At 35.7% G+C, this 21,533-nt stretch overlaps 1 protein-coding gene across 4 annotated transcripts; it reads right to left on the reverse strand.

The window, feature by feature from the left end:
• Window positions 1–1,355: 1,355 nt before the first annotated feature.
• Window positions 1,356–21,247, reverse strand: syk (spleen tyrosine kinase). 4 transcript variants are annotated; one of them, XM_039615910.1, is made up of 16 exons: window positions 21,111–21,247; window positions 20,517–20,589; window positions 16,847–16,976; window positions 12,874–13,346; window positions 11,913–12,073; window positions 7,279–7,417; window positions 7,060–7,141; window positions 6,853–6,908; window positions 6,460–6,513; window positions 5,598–5,664; window positions 4,551–4,710; window positions 3,832–4,041; window positions 3,239–3,428; window positions 2,373–2,513; window positions 1,769–1,881; window positions 1,356–1,662 (listed from the first exon to the last, which is right to left on the reverse strand). In XM_039615910.1, the coding sequence occupies exons 4-16, from the start codon at window positions 13,273–13,275 to the stop codon at window positions 1,590–1,592; spliced, it is 1,848 nt and encodes a 615-aa protein (XP_039471844.1). In that variant the 5' UTR covers window positions 13,276–13,346; window positions 16,847–16,976; window positions 20,517–20,589; window positions 21,111–21,247; the 3' UTR covers window positions 1,356–1,589. The 4 variants fall into 4 exon arrangements, with proteins under 4 accessions (XP_039471844.1, XP_039471843.1, XP_039471845.1 ...); XM_039615909.1 differs by lacking the exons at window positions 20,517–20,589; window positions 21,111–21,247 and adding an exon at window positions 17,031–17,151 and having other exon boundaries at window positions 16,847–16,934; XM_039615911.1 differs by lacking the exons at window positions 20,517–20,589; window positions 21,111–21,247 and adding an exon at window positions 17,037–17,143 and having other exon boundaries at window positions 16,847–16,934.
• Window positions 21,248–21,533: the final 286 nt, after the last annotated feature.

The following is a 21,533-nucleotide window of genomic DNA, read 5'->3' on the forward strand; positions in this document are numbered from 1 at the left end:
CATAATTGCACACTGCATAATTCAACAAGTCAATGATAAACTGCATACTGCATCTATTACAACAGCATGACTTCATAGTAGAAGAGCCTGGGTACCCAGCGTGCCCACCTCTGGTGTATCATGAAACAAAAATGGAAGAACTGGGATTGTTGAGCAGCTAGAATCCTATATCAGACAAGGACGGAACGATATTCCTCTGCCAAAATTCCAGCAACTGGTCTCCTCAGTTCACTGATATTTATAGATCAAGAGGAGGTGGAGCTAAAGATAAACATGTCCTTGACCTAGCTTTTCTCAGTTTAAACATTTGATATAGATAGAGAGCAAATAGTCTGTCTTTCAAATTACAGTATGTATCTGTATGTAATATAAGCAGACATTTGTAGCTTTCCAATCCTCTGTTAACCATCTCCCTCTGTTGGCTTTTATTGGTGTCATTTGTGTGCGTAATGCTCTAATTCTCTGATTAAAAAGGCCTTTTCACTCAGTAACTTCCAGATTTGAATCTGATGCCATGTCTTTTTCTTTTTTGAACTGTTACAGATTTACATATAATTTCACTACCAAAAAATGTACTTGTAACCAAGAAAAAGACAATTATTACATCACAAGATAGCATTGTAGTTGCTTCATCATCTTTCTTCACTTCCAATCTGTGTGGCACAGAGACAGTTGTTGATACCTTTGTTATCACCTTGTTTTAATCAGAAGGGTTGTGTGATGTGTTGCTGCCATGTTTCATTTCCACCAGTTTTTTAAAGTAATTTGTTCTGGTTTGCCACAATCATCCGTACCAGGTATAGAGGCTTAAGTTTTTGGTGCCTAAATAGTTAGGTTTACTTTTGAAAAAGATTTGTAATGTTTTTTTTACTAAGCTCTAGCTCTAGTCATTTGTTTGCCACTGTTTTTCTGTTCAGGAAGTGGCTCAACAATCCATTTGAATTGTTCTAGTTTATTGCTCTTAGCTGAGGTTTTTGTAAACAGCTAATGTTTCCTGACATCTCAATAACCAAAAGCTCAAAATAGCAACAAATCCTTTGTCAGATTTTGAGTTACTCTGTTTTAAATGTCAACCAACCACTTGGTCACTGACTTTGACAATGAATATATATAAAATAATTTGAAGGCACATGAATATAATTTATTCATCTTAGAATTGTTTATGCAAGTACAGAAACTCAGAGTGCTGAAGATGCTTAAACAAGGTCGGATTGTATGTTTATATGTTTCATTACAATGACAATGTGATCAAACTACATTAAAACAGATAATGCCCTGATATTAGGAAGCTTATAGGAAAACAGTAAGTTATGTAGTTTTTAGGTATAACATCAGTGGTTGCTCATGAAATAAGATAGACTTGTAACAGTTTATTATCATTTTCATATGGCTTACATTCAAGAACAAATAAATGTAATAGGAATTATATTTGCATAATCAGAGTTTATATTAAAAGAGAATATATTCCAGTTAAAGTCTATATTTTACAGCATTTATTATCCATAACAATCTCTTAACCAATACGTGTAAAAGCTAATTTTCATCATCAGCCACTAGTTTGCATAGTCTCATAACATTCAAGTGAGCAATCACTGTGCAATGTCGTAGTAATACTCTCGTAGTCTTGGCTCAACAATATTAAAGCCAGGCCTCTCATTTGCCCTGGAAGACATGAAAATAACATGCAATAATCACAAAAGATGTCCATAAAACATAAACCAGTTTGCTGTTTGTTCAGCTAATGCCTTGTGATGAACATGTCACTTACTTATATGTCCAGCAGGTCTTCATGAGCTCATACATCTCCAGTGGACACTTCTCTGGGGAGTCCATACGCTTACCACTTTCAATCATCTGCAGGACATCATTTCCTTTCATTCCCTGTAAAGAGTTAAATATTCAGAAAAAATAGGATGCCATCAAATAAACAAATGTAAAGGTGTAGAGATTATCAAAGTCATAATTTTTCATGAAATTTTTTTTTTTCATGGTTGCAGCAATTTTTTTTGTTGCAACCATTATTTTTTTTAATAACAATAAGAAGCTTAGTACATAATTCTAAAGTCACACACTAAGATCATTATGATACATGCAATTCATAGGTCAAGATTTCATGGGTGGACAATGAGTACACATTACAAAATTATTCTATAAATTACAACTAAACAAATCTGAAACATTTGTTTTGTAGTCATTTAGTATACATAAAACAGCAACTATAAAGAATAAAAATTGAAAAAATAAAGGCTGCAACAGCTTTACATTTTTGACTGTAGCTGCTAATAGTCGAAACTAATGTTCAAACAAAAACACAATGTGTGAGTGAGTGAGGTGACATGTCTCATGTATTTTCAATGAGCTATTATTAATACCTTGTATGGCTTCTGGCCATAGGAGTAAGCCTCCCACATGAGCACCCCGAAGCTCCACACATCACTTTTGGATGAGAATTTGAAGTAGTTTATACATTCAGGCGCGTACCATTTCACTGGCCACTTCCCATGACCTTTAGCCTAAAGGGAGAAACACACAAACATAACTTGTAATTTCGTGCCACACTGGTCATTTTGCAGCTTCAAATAACACAATGATTAGGACTGGTTCCTGGCAGTAGTGTTCACAATATGATAACAGATACAAGTAAGGCAGATTGATTGGTGTTAGTGTTACAGTTATTTTAATGCTTTACAGCAGGGGTGGGCAACTCCAGGCCTCGAGAGCCAGTGTCCTTCAGGTTTTAGATATCACCCTGGGTCAACACACCTGAATCAAATGATTAGTTCATTACCAGGCCTCTGGAGAACCTCAAGACATGTTGAGGAGGTCATTTAGCCATCTGAATCAGCTGTGTTGGATCAAGGACACATGTAAAACCTGCAGGACAGCCCTTGAGGCCTGGAGTTGCCCACCCCTGCTTTACAGTAACACTTTCATTGAGATTGACTTACTTTTTTAAAAAAAATCTTAGAGTCTTGATGCATGCTCAGTCATGAAGATAAGGAAATCCCCAAAAGTTTGTGGGATTCTGTTCATGACGACAGCATTTTCAGTGGGAGAAACGTTTTGTCACTCATCAAAGTGACTTCTTTAGAGAAAATGTTTCTCTCACTGAAAACACTACGTCCTCATGAACAGAATCAGCTTTTTGGGAAAAATCTAAGACGTTCATAGAGATGGACCATCAAGGCTTTTTGAGAATATAAAGACAGATGACGTGTCATCCTATGCCATATGTTACCTTGTAGTAGTTTTGATCCTCAGCAACAGCTTTAGAGAGGCCAAAGTCACTGATCTTGGCATAGTGCTGTGTGACCAGCAGTACATTCCTTGCAGCAAGGTCCCTGTGGACAAAGTTATGCTCTTCCAGGTACTTCATCCCCATAGACACCTGATGGACCAGCTCTGTGATATTCTTTATGGTCGTTTGCCTGGAGATGAGGAGTTGTTGTTACTTTAACTCTAAAAGCCACTGTAAACCTCACACGATATGAGAACTGTATTTTGAAATCTTTGATTTCTTTTATATTCTGTTATTTTGAAAATAAAACCTATAAATAACTTCACATTTAGAAAAAAACAAAACAGAGTGATTTGTCACTTTAATCTCCTAAACTGGAAAGCTTGTGGAAAGATCAAAATTGGATTCTTGATGAGTCGGTTGGATGGGTCCATTCCATTGTAGAATAACTCAAGTAACTTACCACAAAACAGTACCTTTATAAATAAAAATTCAGACTCTATCGCAATGTACTTGCATTAATGTGAAAAAAAACCAACAATGTTCAAACACACCAAATTGAAGAAAGAGCAAGGCCAAGTCGCAGTACATACTTATTTTTCTGCAGGAACTTGTGGAGGGGTCCCAGCTCAGCCAGCTCCATAACTAGCATGAGGTTCTCTGCTTCACAGATACCAATCATCCGGACAATATACGGATTGTCCAGCTGCTGCATTACATTGGCTTCCCGCAGCATTTCGTCACGTACTGACTGGTTGTTATCATCATTCTTCAAGATTTTGACTGCAACTGTCTTCTCTGTCCTAATATGCAGCATGGATTAGTGTAAGTATTAATATGTTACTACAACAGAAATGCATTTTTCAGACATTTTGACTCATCCACAGTCAACATTCATCATCAGCAAAACAACATAGTGGTACGGATATCAATAGACACAATTGTCTGGGGGGGGGGGGGGTTGCTATAATGAAGCCATCTTTTAATGAATGCAGGGACCAAGACTGTGATATTTGTGTCCTGTGGACTTTGCTTGGTTTTGATTTGTATGATATGAGCTGTGTGTTTTTGGAATTTGAATAACTGATTGAATATTTCTTTGGGAAAACAATGAAACAAGATGTGCTGAACTCATATTTTATTTTTTGGGTTATATCAGTGAATCACTGACAATAGAGTTTGCCTGCTGCAGTCAGCAAATCATAAATATCATTTATGATAGGGAGAATATTTTAAATTTGTTAGTCTGATCATTTAACAAAGCATTGTGGTGCAGTGTTTGTATGTAATGATATGATTTAATGTAGCATACTTTCTCATCTTGTAGGTGCCTTTCATGACGGTACCAAAATTCCCAGAGCCCAGTTCTCCATCCTCCAAGAAAAGATGTGAGCGATCCACTGTAGAACTCCGCAGTTCATCTGGATCTGCATAAGGACTCTCATATACCTCTGTGTCCATTGGCATGGCCTCTGATGAAGAATTCAACATGTCAAAATTAGGAAGCAGTGGAATATTAAATGAAAACGTGTAAATTTAGATTTTACAAGTTGAGAATGTTCTCTAGTCAAATAATAGCTAGATATTCTGGTAGATTTTCCCCATTCAGATTTATCATTGTTGTTAAGTCTATCTGTCTAGTATGTCCCCTATAGGAAAGCATAAAACTGATTTTACTTTCCTTTTGAAAAACTGTAACATTGTCCTGGAAAAAGTATTAAGGGAGGACTATACCTCTAGCATCACTCAAAAGTGAAAAGAAATGTATTTTTTAAATCAGATTACCATAATCCAAAAAATCTGTCATTCTGACAAGTTAAAGTTCATCCTAATTTTCCTCGAAGACTGGTCATCTCTAGTTACATGTTCAGGGTAAAGGAATAGTCTTGGTTTTTGTTAAACAAACAAAAATTAACAGTATCCCTTGTCCTGTCTCATGGATATGCTAGAGATATTAAAATCATTATGTAGTCTGGAAAAATTGTTTGCTGCATTATTTTTCTTAAAAAAGCCCTCATCAAACTGAAACATCTTGATGCATGCTCAATCATCCAGGTAAGTAAATCTCCAAAAGTTGATTCTGTTTATCTGGACGTAGCGTTTTGTGGGAGAAATGTTTCGTCACTCATCCAAGTGACTTCTTCAGTCTCAGAAGAGACTGCGGACCCCTGATTATACATGCTTCCCTTAGGCATCAGAAGGCATAGCATACATTTTCTCTGCTATGCAGATGACACCCAACATGATATAGAATCTATGCTAAATAATATGCACAGTCTAGGGCACATGCACAAGCAAGTTTGCAATTGAACAACAGTACAACAATATAGGGTTTGACAATGCTGTCTAAATAACTTACCTTTACCGGGTATCCTAGTTTCATAAGGATTGGAGCAACCTGTAGATCTGGTACGAGATGATCGGCCCTGTTATCATCAGAGGAGACAGTGTTAAAGAACATTCATTATGAGAATGCATGAAGTATAGCTAAATAGCACTTACTGCTGAAAGTAATCTGCAACAAGTGAACACATAATTTCAAAGAAGGGGTTTAGGTTTGGTAGTTGATTTACTCTCCACATATGACATGTCCCACACACCTGCTTTAAAAGTTTTATAAATATCCCAAATTGACTGTAAGTCAGGGGGTATTTTGACTCTCAAACATCTCAAGCATAAAATCTCAGAAAAATTTAGAAAGAAGGCAGAATTCAAAAAGGGAAGAAAAAAGACATCTTAAACCTAACTGTGACAAAGCCAGGCAAAAAAACAAGAAAAAAAAAGCAAAAGAAAAGAAAAGAAAAGACAAGAAAAGATGGCAGAGGGATTTTAAAGGATGGAACATTACATGTGGACAATAGACAAGTAGACAATATTATCACAAGCACATATAGAAAGCTACCAAATGGCTGCTTGTGGTTAGTAATGCAATTGCACTTGGTAACCTCTGGATGGTGTTAGAACATAATTACAAATACACCAACTAAGATGTCACACCAATTCAATAAGCGTGTGTGCACTGACATCCATTATCTACTTGGATGTGAGATCTGTCATAGGGATTAGAAAGGACATAATTCAAAGGACCAATATTGCAAGAAAGAGTTAGTAAATAGCAATCCACATTCCATTAGTGAAGAAGTGCAGAGGGAGAAAGAAGGTGGAGGTTACACACTGCTGTCAGCGACTATGACTGAGGAAACAGGATGTGTGTAATGCACCTTTGTTATGCCAGGTATGTTGATCTTGCCGATTATTTTTTCTGCCGCACTTCCCTGAAAATCAAAATGTCAGAGTGGTTTTCATTAATGGTAATATTAAATTCATGCATGAAATTATTACAATAGGAAAAAGATTTATTGAAAAAATAGCTCCAAACAAGGATGTGTGAAGTCGTCTGACAGACTCATTCATCTACAAATTACAAGAAACATTTCCATGTTTGTTTTACCATACAGGGCTTCCTGAAGAAGCCATATCATTCTAATAATAAAAAAACAAAACAACCCTTGTCATAATGGTTAATGGTAACCCATACAGGCTGACTGCTGAGGCAGATTTAACCAGCGTTTCCGTTTCAGTTGAATGTATTAATGCACATAGACAGAACTTACAATGGTAGCAACAAATCTAGGATGGCCCGGTGGAAGAAGAGGCCGTCCTATCAGCCCTGTGAACATGGAATAAGACAAATGTTAATCAGCTGTGTATACAGTGTTATAATTTAGATTATTAGATATTAGTTAACATGCAGTGAAATTTGCTTTCAATGAAAGTCTTGCTGTAAACACATTTCGATTAGTTGCGTTTGTGTTTCTTACCAATATCTCCATCAGGCCTTGGACAGGGCTCTGTTAGCACTCGCAAAAGACCATCTGGTTTGTATGAGTAGTGCTCCACCAGCTGTGTTTAAGCAGAGGTGTAGGCAGAGTAAACACATAAGTTTTACCACCTCACCTTGTAATACATTATACAATTTCTAACAGATTAAGATTGTTGAAATGGTCTTAGCCCATAAATATAAAGCACACTGGGATAACCTGCCACAAGGTGTCAAATTTCTTGCCCTCTGGAATGGAGAGCTTGCCAGCCGAGTCCTTGTCAATACGATAATGCATGACTTGTCCTTCATGCAGTAAACACAGAGCATAGGATCCATTCGCATCTCTCTGCCGAATCCTTCACACAGAAGAAAAAAAAAGGAAGACTCGTTTGAAACAGTTTTTGTTTTTGTAGTTCATTATATACATATATACCATTAAATAACTACAAAAATGTTCACATCTCACTGCAAACTGTGAATCAGTGATTAGTATTCCTTGGTGGTTTTTCAATTCATCTGATAGCTATTACGGAACGCAAAAGCAATGAATATATTTTTTACAGTTTCAAGATGTATTAACATTATTCATGCACAATATTTCAAGGTCACAAGAAAAAATGTCTATAAATGTAAAAAAACAAAAAAAAAAATCATGTCATTTTCTTTTGAATAGGCTCAGTTCAGAGAAATGTATCTTCAAAATCCTACTTATTATAGAGTCTTTACCTTATAATAGAAAGCACCCTGAGGCAACTGTTGTGATTTGAGGCTATACCATTAATACTAAACTGAATTGAATTAAAATCCTAGTGCTTTAGTGATAAGCACTCCAGTGTTATCACTGGATAACAATTTAGTTTAACTCATGAATTTGTATATTTTTCTGTTTTCATTTATTTATTTTGCAAATTTACAACTTGAATTCAGAAAATTATGAATATTTTCCACTGCTGCATCTGTATTGCTTTTTATTTATCTATGATGGCTCACTAAGCACAATGAAACCAAATATTAGCCTGAATTTTCAACTGAGAAATCATGTTGCCCCGCCTATTACCACTTACTGTGTCAGATGTGATAAGTTGTGGCTAAGTGCAAATTTTTTCATAGATTAGCATTTGAAAAAAAACCCCATCACATGGAGACATTACAGTAAATAAGAAGTAAGGAGAACTAAACAGGAAGTAAAACTAATAGCCTGTGTGCTATTATCAATAACTGTGCTCCAGAATGCTATGTGTGCAGTATGTGATTCACTCTTAACAAAATTTCAATAAAATTTAAAGACATAAGCATAACATGATGATGTGTTTCAGTGGAAAGTAAGTTTCCTGCTAGATGTTACGTGAGAGAAGGGACAGAACAGTTACATTTTGCCCTGCTGTTAGTCTCCCTCTTGTTTGGCTACTTCAGGAAGTCCTTTGCAAACTGCCAGAGCGGAAACCACAGTGTGTGTGTGTGTGTGTGTGTGTGTCTGTGTGTGTCTGTGTGTGTGTGTATGTGTGTGTGCATGTGTATGTTCCTCTCTCTTTCTTCAAGCGAGACCACAGCCTCTCAACTGAAGCTTGAGGTTCTATAAATACTTTACAAACTTTATTCAGTGGTTTCAAAGCAAAAAAGACATTTTACACATTTGACAAATAAAATGTAATAAGATGGAATGGAAGCAATACAGTGCTAACATAGCTGTGTTTGTTTAGACTGTTGCTTTTGTAGGATTTCATGTTTTTCACTACTCACACAGTTACTTTATTTGTAACCTAGAATTCTGAAATCTTGCTACGTAGAGGGAACACAACACTGTTCTGCTAGGAGTCTGCTGATGCCATGGTCTGAATCTCAACAATCTTTGTTGGTCTTGAGAGTGTGTGTGTGTGTGTGTGTGTGTGTGTGTGTGTGTGTGTGTGTGTGTGTGTGTGTGTGTGTGTGTGTGTGTGTGTGTGTGTGTGTGTGTTAGTAACAATCAGCTTAAAACCACTCTTTTCATTTGCAGAACCAGCTCTCACTGAATACAAGTATTAATTAAATTACAAAACCATATTAGAAAATCAAATTTAAAAAATACTTTAACAACAAACAAATTGACAAAATATGTATCTTTCAGTCTATTCTCCACCTTTTTGAGAATAAAAGCTACATAAGAGAACTAGTCAATAGGAAATACTTACAAGTTCTGCCCCAGAGGAAAGGAAATTTCTAAATATCTTCTTTGCCCAACCTATTTCTCAGACACATAACTGAACTAAGTTTCATGTCATTTTGAGAGTTTAATCATTTACTATCTCTGAAAGGCAGAAGCTCCTGGAGGGATAAAAGCTACTCTCAACTTTAATAATTTCTTTGTTTTTCTTTTTCTCACTTCACTGATCTTGATATAACACTCAGAAAATGCGCGAAAAAAAAAAAGGATGACACTGCACAATCTTAGGAGTTTCAGTCCTGTACTTTGTACCCTGCTTGATCTTGTGTTTCTTCAGTATTTGGATGTTGTATGTTGTCTGAGACTGATGTATTCTTTTGCTCATTAATTTTGTAAAGCCGCAGAAAATATTACTATTTTACTTTTGCTGCTCACCATAGTCTTTCATTTGTCTCCTCTGAAATAAACATATAGTTAAGTTAGGTAAAGTAAAGGCAAACCAAAAGCAACATTAAAAAAAACCTCATGAGGTTATTAAAATGTCAAGTTCTGAGAGGTTTGGGTTCTTGAAATAAATCCAGATCAATCTCTTTAAAACTGTGAAATAAAGAACGGACTCACTCCACTTCCAGCTGATGTAGCAGTGTTGTGTGTATAATGAATTTAATTTACTGTTTTGGCCAGACCTCAGCAATATGAATTAAGACAATGAATGTGAATAAGACTTCTACTGTCATTGAAACAGCTGAACTTTTGAGTCTGATTTCACTGTTTTACAGGGTTAAAAAAAACAAAAAAACAAAAAAAGCATCCTTTTCTGAATGAATTAATACATTAATATTAAATAATAAATTAATTTACTGTGCATGAACCACTTCTAGGTTTTGTCACATTTCTCCCAGTATGGTAATGTTTACTCTAGTTTATTCTATTTTGCAGTTAGGAATGCTATGAACGCTATGAACGTAGTGAACGTTAAACTAAAATATTTTAAAAATGCAAATGTAGTTGAATGCTTTTTTTTTTACCAGCTGACTTCTTACAAAGTGAAGCTAAGAGGAACTGAAATATTAAAACCACATTAAACCAGTATTATTTGTTTGTAAAACAACACCTCATTACATTTTTCAAGGTCTTGCCACATTGTTTCTGTGGATTATGTCTCTCTTTATGTAATCAAAGCTCTAAGCCTTAAGGCTGAGATCAGGGCTTGATAGGGAGCACTCTGACATAACTTTGGCTAGATGTTTGGTCTTCCTGCTGTAGAATGAGACATCTCTAGGATGTGTGATGTAGACTACTTTAAACATCTAAAGTTTTTCACATAGGTTTAGTCATTAACCGCCTTTGTCCTTGACTTACTCCAAACAGTACCACCATACTTGTGGAACAATGTTCTTGTCACATCTCATTTAAATAACTATAATTCTCTTCTCTATGGTCTACCTCATAAATCTCTCCATAAGCTGCAGTTAGCTCGAAATTCAGCTGCTTGTATTATATGCAGAATTAAATCCACTGAACATATAACACATGTTCTTAAACAGCTCCATTGGCTTCGAGTTCACTTACGTGTCAATTTCAAGATCCTGCTTCTTACGTTTAAAGCCCTTCATTACCTTGCTCCTCCATATTTATCTGATCTTTTCTTTACATCTGATATGCACTTACCCTATCATACACTCTGCTCTTCTTCAGGTTTCCTCTGTCTGTTCCACCTGCTTACCTGATTACCATGGGACTCAGAGCCTGCCCCAAGACTCTGGAACGCACCAGATCACTGGACTACAAACTTTCTCTCTACTTTTAAATCACGTCTTAAAACCCATCTATTCAGAATTGCAAACCCTTCATTATGACTTGGTCTTTGACTGTTTTTATCTTGATTAGCTTTTATAGTTGTTTCTTATTTGTTTACCTTATGTTATTGTTTTTTTGTACGATTATAAGGTTGAGGGTCTTTAAAGGCGCCTATAAATAAACATTTTATTATAATTTTAGGTTAGTTTGATTTTCAAAGGTTTAAGCTTAGTTTTATTGGAATTTCTGTTTTATTTTGCTTTGTTTGGTTGGTTGCTTGCTTTCCTAGTGCCATGAGGGCCATTCTATCAGGGGCAAGAATGTAGAAGTTCAGTACAAGAATCATTGTATGAAAAATGCAAACAAAGCAATTGTAAAAGCAATTAATCCAGAGTCAGACAGACATTTTAATCTTTTGTTTTCCATCATGGGAGCTGTAGTTAAAGTCTCTTCAGCCGTGTCAATTCAATGCACACTATCTGCACAGACTATCAGTGGCAGGTTTCCCAAATACACTTGCATTAGTTCTTGGCAAGTGATTAACTTTATTGAGTAGAAAAATAATTAATACAAATATGGACTCATAAAGTCCATAAAGAAGTTTTCTTCCAAGCCATAACTGTAAATGTTCTTCAGTGACAACTCAATCTCTATCCATGTAGTAACCGCAAGAAAGCAGTTCTTTCAAACTATGTTTTAACGGTTTTCTAAAATTTAAATTGACGAGGACTAACAAAACATGAACAATCCCCTGCCTGAGAGAATTTCTTCTCTTGACCAGACCCAAAAGATGCAGTGTAAAATTTTACCATGAGAGGAATGATAGTATTCTTCTGGCTTTTTATAGGATTTTGTACTACTACCTGCAAACACAGCAAAATGTAATAAAAAGAGAATTATATAATACTTACAGAAACTTTCCATTTGCACGCGGGCCACTTTGAAGCCTGGGCTCAGAGTCTTCTCGTGTTATTGTTCCATGAAACCAGGGCATTCTTTCATGAGCAGTGGTAGCGATGAGCTTCTCCAGCTGAGGTCGCTGGCTGATGATGGCCTGCTCCAAAGCTGCCCCCTGCAAACAGGCAACACACTTAGCTGTACTTCTAATATAAAGCTAGATTAACGCTGCCTATGTCAGCCCAGGGCACACTCACAAAACTCACTTTAACTACAGATTTATCCAGGTATAATGGCTGACTTACATATTGTGCCTGTCTAAGAAGTGGTTTTGTACATACATCCATGTGCAATTGAGCACAAGAAGTGATGCACAAGCAGCAGAGTCTGAAGAAGAGTTGAGATAACCATTTGTGTATTTTCAGTATGGAAGAGACAGATTGGATACCACTAGTGCTATGGTGGAGATACTAGAACATCAACGCAACCTGAGCTATCAGTTGCTATTTGGGCATCCTGAAGTGAGCAATGCTTAAATGGAAATTTAGTTGATTCCCTTCAACTTTACTGGGAGTCCATGATGGTCTTATCTGGTCTGGTCTACTAATGAGGACAATTCTTAAAGGTAGCCTTTCGATCAAGATATAGGAACACAGTAGCATTATTTAAAAGAAGTCAAAGTAACATTATTACCAAAATTGTAGACGGACCAAAGTGACTTTCCTCTGACCTTCTGTACTTCCTGCAGTTATATGCTTTTCCTAGGCTTAGGGTTTATTCATGAAATTTAATGTGTGTAAAATGTAAAATACACCTTTAACATCTTAACAATTATGTTGGTGACTTTTATCATAAATGTAAATAAAGCCCAAACTGCAATAAACCATCATTTAGTTTGCTATGGTATTCCATAGAGTACTGACTTCTCATTTCAAATATGGTTTTCTTATATTACATAATAGAGCTGAAACTAACCTGCAGGTTCCAGGTCTGCTTTACATACTCCCGTATGAGTTTTTCCTTCAGGTCCTCAAACGGCCCAACTTTCGGCTGCATGTTCTTGGGCCTGTTACAAGGCCTCTTCAGTAGACACACAAGACCGTCTGTTTCTTGGGAATGGTAGTCGATCACATCAACGGGATTTCTGTAGCTCTTACCACCAGCAATAGCATACGTGTCATTGGGTTGTCTTTCAATTGTGTAGTGGTAATAACGGCCTGCATTTGACACAGACAGTGCAAAGCCTCCAAGATAGTTTCGGCTTTGCCGTAGGAGGTACAGGCCATTGCTTAGACCTGTCTGCCGCAGGTAGTCCTCTGCCTCTTCCCTGGTAATATTGCCATAAAAGAATGGCAATGAATTTACATTATCAGCCATACTGGCTTTTGGTGAGTGGCTCCCTTTAAGGAAGTCCCTTCACAAACTTCTTCCACTAGGATGAAATTCACCTAAAAACAAAAATTGGAAAAACAAATAGGAAATTAGACAGATGTTAGTAACATGTAATACCAATTCCTTAAGAAAGGAAACATGTCATCATGTGCTGCACATTTACACAGTAAGTTTGTCTTAGTGTCCTTAGTGTACAGCTGCTGCTCAGTCTCAAAAAATCACCAAACAAGATTATTCATCCTCTCGGGAGGACCATAAATATCAGCAGCAAATTTAAAGGCAATACTGCAAGCAGTCGTTGAGATGTTCTGGAGTGGACCTAACCCTTTAGATTGACCAAGCAATCAAAACCTGAGTAATACCTGATACTTTATAGTCATACTTTACTCACAGCACAAAAACTGCCACACAAAGTAACCAGTGATACAGCAGGCCTTAAACTATTCTCAAAACTTCTGACTTTCATTAGCACTAACATGCTTGTTGCACTAGTCAGAGGAGCTACAACACAGCTACAGCAATATGAACCGCAGTGATCTGTCCAAGTGTTTGAGGTTTGGCAATTGTTGCAAGTTGTTCAAAATTTTCAAGTAGAATTGCATGACATGATAAATAATTTAGCACTGAATCCCACAATCGAATCACAAACAATAAACAATCCAAGCATATAGTGACTTAAAAGTCAAAATATATGATGATTTTCTTAGTTTGGAAATGTGTATTCCATTTTGTCTTTTGAGTCTTTCATAATGCAAAAATGTTGATTAGTTTCTGCCTGTTTAAACACAGCAGTATTTTTGTTTCAGGGGAATTTTTTGTTTTGTGTTATTTTTAACTCTGTCTAATTTTGCACAACACAGCTGCTCTTTTGCATGAAAACCAAAATCTGAAAAAAACAATAATCTGACCATTTGAAGCACAATATTTAAATGTCTCAAGCTCACTTTAAGTTCCCAGAAGACATGACGTGATAGTGTTTACACAATTGGGATACTTTTTTGTTTTGTGTAGAAATTTACTGTGAGGTGACAGCTGCACAGCTGCACATCTGCCTACCTGCTTTGCAATGTAAAATAAAGCACATAAAGCAAGTTATCATTGGGTTTCAGCAGCATTGCTTTTTGAACACACAAAGGTCAGAAATAAGTCTGAGCTGTCAAAGGTTTCTACCATGTTTTAGCCGTAAAGACACCACATAGACACAGGTTCCTGACTTCTTCACCTATTATTGTCCTTACTGTGTTTTTAGGTTCTTATGTGGAACCAACCTGACCAAGTCATCAAAATATAAGGATTCATTTGCCTTTACTAACATTTAAAAGATACCAAAGTATATCCTGGACACCAACAAGCTATAGATCAACTTTGGGAAGAAAATAACTTTGACAAACCACTTCCTTCTTTGATCGAAATATGAATCTATTTTAATGCTGAATGCATACTGCAACTGAAAGTATGAAATATTTTTGTTCGTCAGACAGAACCATTTCAAATTCAGCAACCATTAATGTACACATAATGAAAACTAAAACTCAGCTGAAAATTGCAAGGATGGTGACCTTAAAAGCCTGACACACACAAACGATTCTGCCTTTTTGCAGATCACTGTGCACATGGTCAGTTTCAGTAAGACAATTCCAGCTTTTCTTAAAGTAAAGTGACCACAGTGATTACAAAATGAAACCTTAGAGTTTGTCCTTGATTCCAATTGTAAATCAAATAGATAAAGGTTAATCCATTTGATATAGATTAATTTTTATTCCTTGATTACTCCTTGGTCCTAATAAACATTTCAGAATTCAAAACAAACTACATTTCCTTGCAATCAGTTCCCAAATTTGAAGCTCCAGACAACACAAATGTAGTCACAGAAACAGTTAAAAATGGTAAATGAACTGCACATCAATGAATCTATGGTTAAATATATAGAAAAACATGGGCACTGTTTTGTGTATTGCTAAAATTTTGCTCTTCTATTTGTTTTGTGACAGCTTTTTGCTCTTTTTATTTTATCAGTATTATATCATTTAAAAAGTAATTTCATCATTGCTTCACCCATTACCCATTAAGGGACTGATGTCCTCATTTGTCTATAATGCACATGCAGTGGGGACCTCTTTTGCAGCAGACAGTGTTTTTCTGCATTTGTTCCTAATAAATAACACATTAAATAAATGAATAAATAAATAAATAAATACAAGGTTAAGAAATTCTTTTTAACTGTTGCAGATATTAAGACAGTGCGCTGACCTTGTTTTTATGACTCCATTGCTCCATTTTATACTTAAGAAAATTTTGCCTGTTTGTAATACACAACGGTCTAACTTTGAAAATAAAATTTTAAAAGGAAATAAGCTCCACATTTGTGACCTAAAATAAGCAGCTTCTGGTATTTCCTGACAATATCATCACGCTACAGACCTCTTGAACTCTGCTCCACTTGAGAATCTACCTTCCTTTGAGACTGTTTGATGTTATTTTTGATTGAGTTGTACTTTGTATTTCTGTTTTCAATGAAATGCTAATCAATAGCAGTTAATCCTTTTTAATCATTTTACTTGCTAAGCAGGAATGTACAAATAGCTTTCAAAGTGCAGAAAAAAATTTAATTTAGCATCCATAACTTTGCACGCAGAAATAGATATATGGTAGAACAGCTACTAAATGGAGTAGGGTTTTCCTTTTCTTTAACAAAACACGAGGACTACAAATAAATTTCCCTCAAAAATAGAATTGATGTTAAAGTACTTTTCTATAAAAGCTGTCCTGGATGTCATAAATATGTCACACTAAAATGCTGTCACTGTCTCTGAAGACAGTTGAGATAGTTAACTATAACACTTTTGTTTACAGATAAATTTGATGCTTTTAAAAAAAAAAAATCCAAATTTCAGTACTGGGCATCCTTTAATGTGTCACACCCAAACTCTGGGTTGTCATTCAGTGGCTTATGCAGTTGGAAAGAACCCAAAGACACGTGCCAGAAAAAAAAAATGCCATGCTAGACACAGTTATTTTTATTTCTTGATCAGTTTTTAGCTGAGACAGTTGTTTCAATGAAATCATGCTGAGTGTTTGAAATGTCTGGTGGTTTTTTTAGACTCTGAAGTGGAATTCAGCACTTTCATATATGTATTTTATTATTTTTGACAGCTGAAAAAAGATGCTAAAAGTGCCTCCTGATAATCTGACGCTGTAGTTAACATGAGATCCAGAACATTCTTTTCTCTTTTCTTTAAAAACACTGTTAGAATGGTAAAATAAGAAAACAATGGCCTAATCACTTAAATGATTTTAAATGTATTATTCATTGAACATAATTATTACTTCCCAAAACAAGGAAGCAGGCACAACAACTCACACTCTAGGGCAGATTTTTTTTTTCTGATCAAAAACAAGCCAGCAGTTAGTGAGAAATGGTAAGCCTCGATAAGACAGTAAAAAAACAAAAAAAAAGAGGAAGTATAATTATTGTCGGTAACAAGACAGTTAAACGTAGCTTAGTGGTAAATTTTAAACAGTCGTTTTTGAAAGAAGACACAAAGGCTACACTTACTGTAGATATTGTTGTAAACTAGTTCCACTGTTCAGCTTCAGAGCCCAGTTGAGTTTTTCAGCCCTTCAGTATATCAACTTCCAACACTCTGAGCAATACATGAACAGGTCATCTTAAATTCAGTCAGCTCCTGACAAACAAAAAAAAGTGTGCTGTCAATATCTCATAAAAACAGGGAGCTTACACTCACGGGTATCCTGGTTATGTTTTCCAGCTGAAGCAGGTTAACCTTTACTTTAGGTACTGACACACAGTAAAGTGGTGGAGCTCTGAAGCTTCCTCATTTCAACGACTTCCTTGACAATTTAACTCTTATACTTCCCTTTTTTTAATCTGCACAGTGACCAACAAGACAGGAAATGATGTGGCAACACCAAAAACACAAATAAAAAGTGTAATTCAAATTCACCGTTAACTCGGGTGGAACGCTAATTTTTTGGGGAAATTACTGTTTGATATTTTCTTTCTGGCCTGTAAAAAATGTGAGATTATCTGACAGAATGTTATTGTTAATTACAGTTCTTTTTCATTTATTTCTTGTATTTTAAAAAATGTTAACATTTGGCTTATTTTGGTATGTGCTATGATGTATTTCACATCGTATAATGTATTTTTAGAGCTATTTTTTCCGAGCTTATTTAACAGTCTTGATGGGCCTTCAACATGTCTATGTCAGTCATGTTGTTGTATGTTATCTTAAATCTTACCATCTTTAGTTTTAAAAATTATTCTGGATAATATTATATAAATAGTTCTTCATAAGTGAGCTTGGATATTACCTGCATGTTTTTACTGTTACCTGTGCTCCTAATTGAGAGTTTTATGTATTTTTTTTTTTAAAAGGTAATAAACGTAATACTCTGAGTTTTCTCACGTTAACACATTGAAACTCTCGATGCGTGTGTGTCAGTATAAAATAGCACAGGGTGGTGGAAAGCAGACAGGGACAGTCAGTCACTCGTGTTTACCACTCAGGAAGCGCCAGCTAGCTTTGGTGTGTGTAAAACTCGTCACATACTAAAACAAAGACACACATGCATGCATATGTACATCCTCGAATGTCCTTGAAGCTGCAAGCTCTGGCTGATGTGGTCATGGCCAAAGTGTTTCCAATCAGTTGCAAGTAAGCTGAAAGTTGCACAAAAATGTAAAATGCATCAACTACAACTGTAAGGAGGTGGTGTGGTTCTGTAACTTTGTAAAGACAATTTAAAACATTTCCTTTCAGAAGTTTAGTGTGATCACACCAAGTTTCTCACCTACTACTTATATTTATATTTTTCTCATCTCTAAAATGGGCTAGTTTAACTATCCTGTTTGACCTGTGGATTTTAATTGGAACAGAATGAAATATATGCCTATAGTTTAAAACATTATTAAACAAGGATGTAAATTTATGAGGTTATGAGGTTATAAAACTCTTTGCTATGTAGAGTTATATCACAGACTGTTAATGGGTTATGGTTTACACACATAATGAAAACTTTACAGTACATTACAGTAAAAACCTTTGCAAACATGACTAAATTCTGAATAAATTTGATGCTCTACTAGACTGTAACTGGGAGGTCACCAAAATGATTTGAAAACAGTTATGCATGAAAATCAAACCACAGAGCTAACTACTCTTTTAGTACTTAGTACCTTTATTTATCATAATGATCTTTATCTCTGCTTCTTTTTTTTTCTTTCATTCTTTATAATTTGATAGCACATATCAGAATGTATCTAACTAATGGAGTACAAAGGAAATTCAAGAGTGTTTTTGAAGTTATTGAAAAAATACCAGTCATGATTAAAATGAGCAGATATTATTTTTTTCATCAAGAAAAGGCTCATTTTGGTTTTGGGTTGCTTTTACCATTTCAGATAGTTATAGCCAAATAAAGAAGGATTTTATTTAAAAATAAAACTGTGACAAGTATAGAAAAAACTCTTTTTTTTATTTGAGTATCATCTGAATCACTTGATCCTACTGCAGTAATCTCTGTGACTGGGTCTGAGTAAAAGTAAAAGAGAGAAAGGCATGAAAGAGATTGTGTAACACTGACATTTCAAGCTAAAGTTGTTTCATGCAGATTTAACTTTAACTTCAGGGTTAGGTGGCTAACGTTCCTTTGGAGTTTATGCTCAGGGGAATGGAAAAAAATCTCAACCAATGATGTCAATTTTACATTTAGTGGTCTTTGTACTGTAACCTAATTGCAACTATGTCAAACTTATGTGTCTTACCACTGTGGAGGAAGTGAACTGACTTCACATTCTCAGCTGTTTTTACCTAACTTTGAATTATTGCCTTCTGGGTGTCAATTAAACATTAAATATTAAGAGTAACGTTTAAGTTCTTGCATTTATCCATTCAAAACGGTCAGGTAATACAAACGTGACTTCACTAGTACCTTCTGAAATGTAGTGATATACACATACATGCTTTAGTATGGATTCTGACCACCTTTAATTTTAGTAACAGTTGGAAGGTTTTATTTTGAAAGTTTGATTATCAAAATTCTATTAACATAAGCATCACTACTGGAAGACTTCATTTACCTATATACCATATGGCTCCACCTTGTGGAGAGCCACACCATCACAACATTGCAGAAACCTCATATATGCTAGAATAATGATGGATACTCTTTCAATTAAAAACCATCATACACGTTAGCACTACACTGAAAAAGTAATAGTGCACACTTGATTAGCTTAACATGCTTAACAAAAACTCAGTATCATGGTTATATGATCTCTAAATACCAAAAAACAAAGCTCAGCCTAAACCTTTAAATGTTTAATATCTGTCTAAAATACTAATGCTTAACCGGTACATCTGAACAGTGACATACTCATGTTCTTCAGGTTGGTCAGATAAAAATAAAAATAAATTTAAAATTAACTGGCAGCAGGTCTCTGCTTTAAATATCAATAGTGTCTACCACTCGTTTCCTCTGATGGTGTACTATAGTGTACTTTTCTGTATATTATTTTAAACTGTACTGTGATGGACGAGTACAAGAGTTGGTGTGCTTAACTTTGTATATGGCATAAATGCTTATTGAGTTCTTCAGCCTATGTTCACACTGCAGTACAGCTGCCTTATTTCATGTTGCAATTATGTTCTCCTTTTTGTTTCCATCAAGTTCATGTTTTCTATAATTAAACATTCTCAAATGGTGTGTTGCACCATGTCTTAAAGACACTTCTTCCCTTTTCTGTTCAGGCATCTGTATGCTGCATATTTAAATGATCATTATTATTTACCATATTATTTAGTTCTTATAATCATTTTACTTTCAGAAACAGATCAAAGAACAGTGTTTCTTAAGAGCAGTGTTGATCATTTATTCCCAACCTTTTTATACTATCTCACAACTTGATTTTAAATGCTTAAAAAAATTATAGGGCTTAACTGATTTACCTAATCTAACTCCACCTCGTCCAAAACTGATCCACACCTTCAATTCCATAGAATAAAACTAAATCGCAAAGACCAGAACATGCAGTTGTAAAGATGAAAGAAAGAATCTTAATTTATTACATCTGTAAGGCAAAAAAAAAACCCTTGTAATTAAGGCAAAAACAGGAGAAACATGACCATATAAAATGGAGAAATGACAATTAATGTAAATTGTACCCACAATATGATCAATATCAACATCAATATGATTCTTACCGTACAAGTGTTCTTACTATGACTCTTGTCAGTATTCTCCACAAAATTTCCCTTAATTTTGTTACTTCTGTATCTGTAACATACACACACACACACACACGTGCACACACAGAGAGACACACACAACAGAACAGAAAAAATCCCAAGTGGGCCATAAAGACACAACTGTGTCATACTGTGGTATAAACGGATTACAGAAAGAGAATACAGAGCAGCAGCAAATCATGCGCAGTGGAGGAGCCCACAGTTCACTTCTGTGTTACTGGTAAACACAAGCTCCATTTTTGCATTTGTAACGGGTTCTGCTAAAGCTAAACTGTGATCCGTGCCTTTTAATCATAAAAATATCCTCACATGTGCGCCAGAACATAACGAATAATATGCTTGCCCCTGCAACAGAAGGGTTCACTCCAGTGATCTTTTGGGACACGCCTCTGTGTCACATTTTATCCGCATCATTTGCACGGTTGAATTCCTGTCCTGGGACATTATCATCAGGTCAACTCATGTCATTTCTGTCATATAAATTCTATCTAAATGAAGCTGTTACAAAGATGCGGCGAAATGAATCGATATTTGCGGTCATATACTCACCCTCTGGAGCACACTCCGTTTATCTTATCCATCAGTCACCCCATTGCTCTTATTCTGTTTGGTCGCCTATAATTTTAACATTACTATGCTGGATAAATTTGATGGTGATCTGTGGACACAAATGTGGTATCCTCGGAGCTCATCAGTAGCATCCTTACTGCTTTGAAATATTTACAGATGCAGAATATGAGCTTCCGGAGCTTCGCCATCCCTGGATCACCTCCTATTGGTCCATACCCACAAACACATGCGGTGATTCTGCCGACCTAATGCCCCCTGATTCCCTGAAGAAGATCATCTTGTTGTCAGACTTAACAGGCCTATCCGTCATATTTCTATCAGTGTATGCACCATCGACCAATTCATATCTGTTTAATGTCAAATTTGTTACAGAAGTAAAATGAGGTCCATTCAGCATGCAGT

The sequence above is a fragment of the Oreochromis aureus genome, linkage group 7 (assembly GCF_013358895.1).
Source record: "Oreochromis aureus strain Israel breed Guangdong linkage group 7, ZZ_aureus, whole genome shotgun sequence".
NCBI lineage: Eukaryota > Metazoa > Chordata > Actinopteri > Cichliformes > Cichlidae > Oreochromis > Oreochromis aureus.

Excerpts from the sequence above, each read along its gene's own strand:
- syk (XM_039615910.1), bottom strand. The coding sequence starts at position 13,275 with ATGGCTGATAATGTAAATTCATTGCCATTCTTTTATGGCAATATTACC. Across the intron at positions 3,429-3,831 it reads AAGTTCCTGCAGAAAAATAA|GCAAACGACCATAAAGAATA; the intron begins GTATGTACTGCG and ends CCTCATCTCCAG. Across the intron at positions 1,882-2,372 it reads ATGGCCAGAAGCCATACAAG|GGAATGAAAGGAAATGATGT; the intron begins GTATTAATAATA and ends AACTCTTTACAG.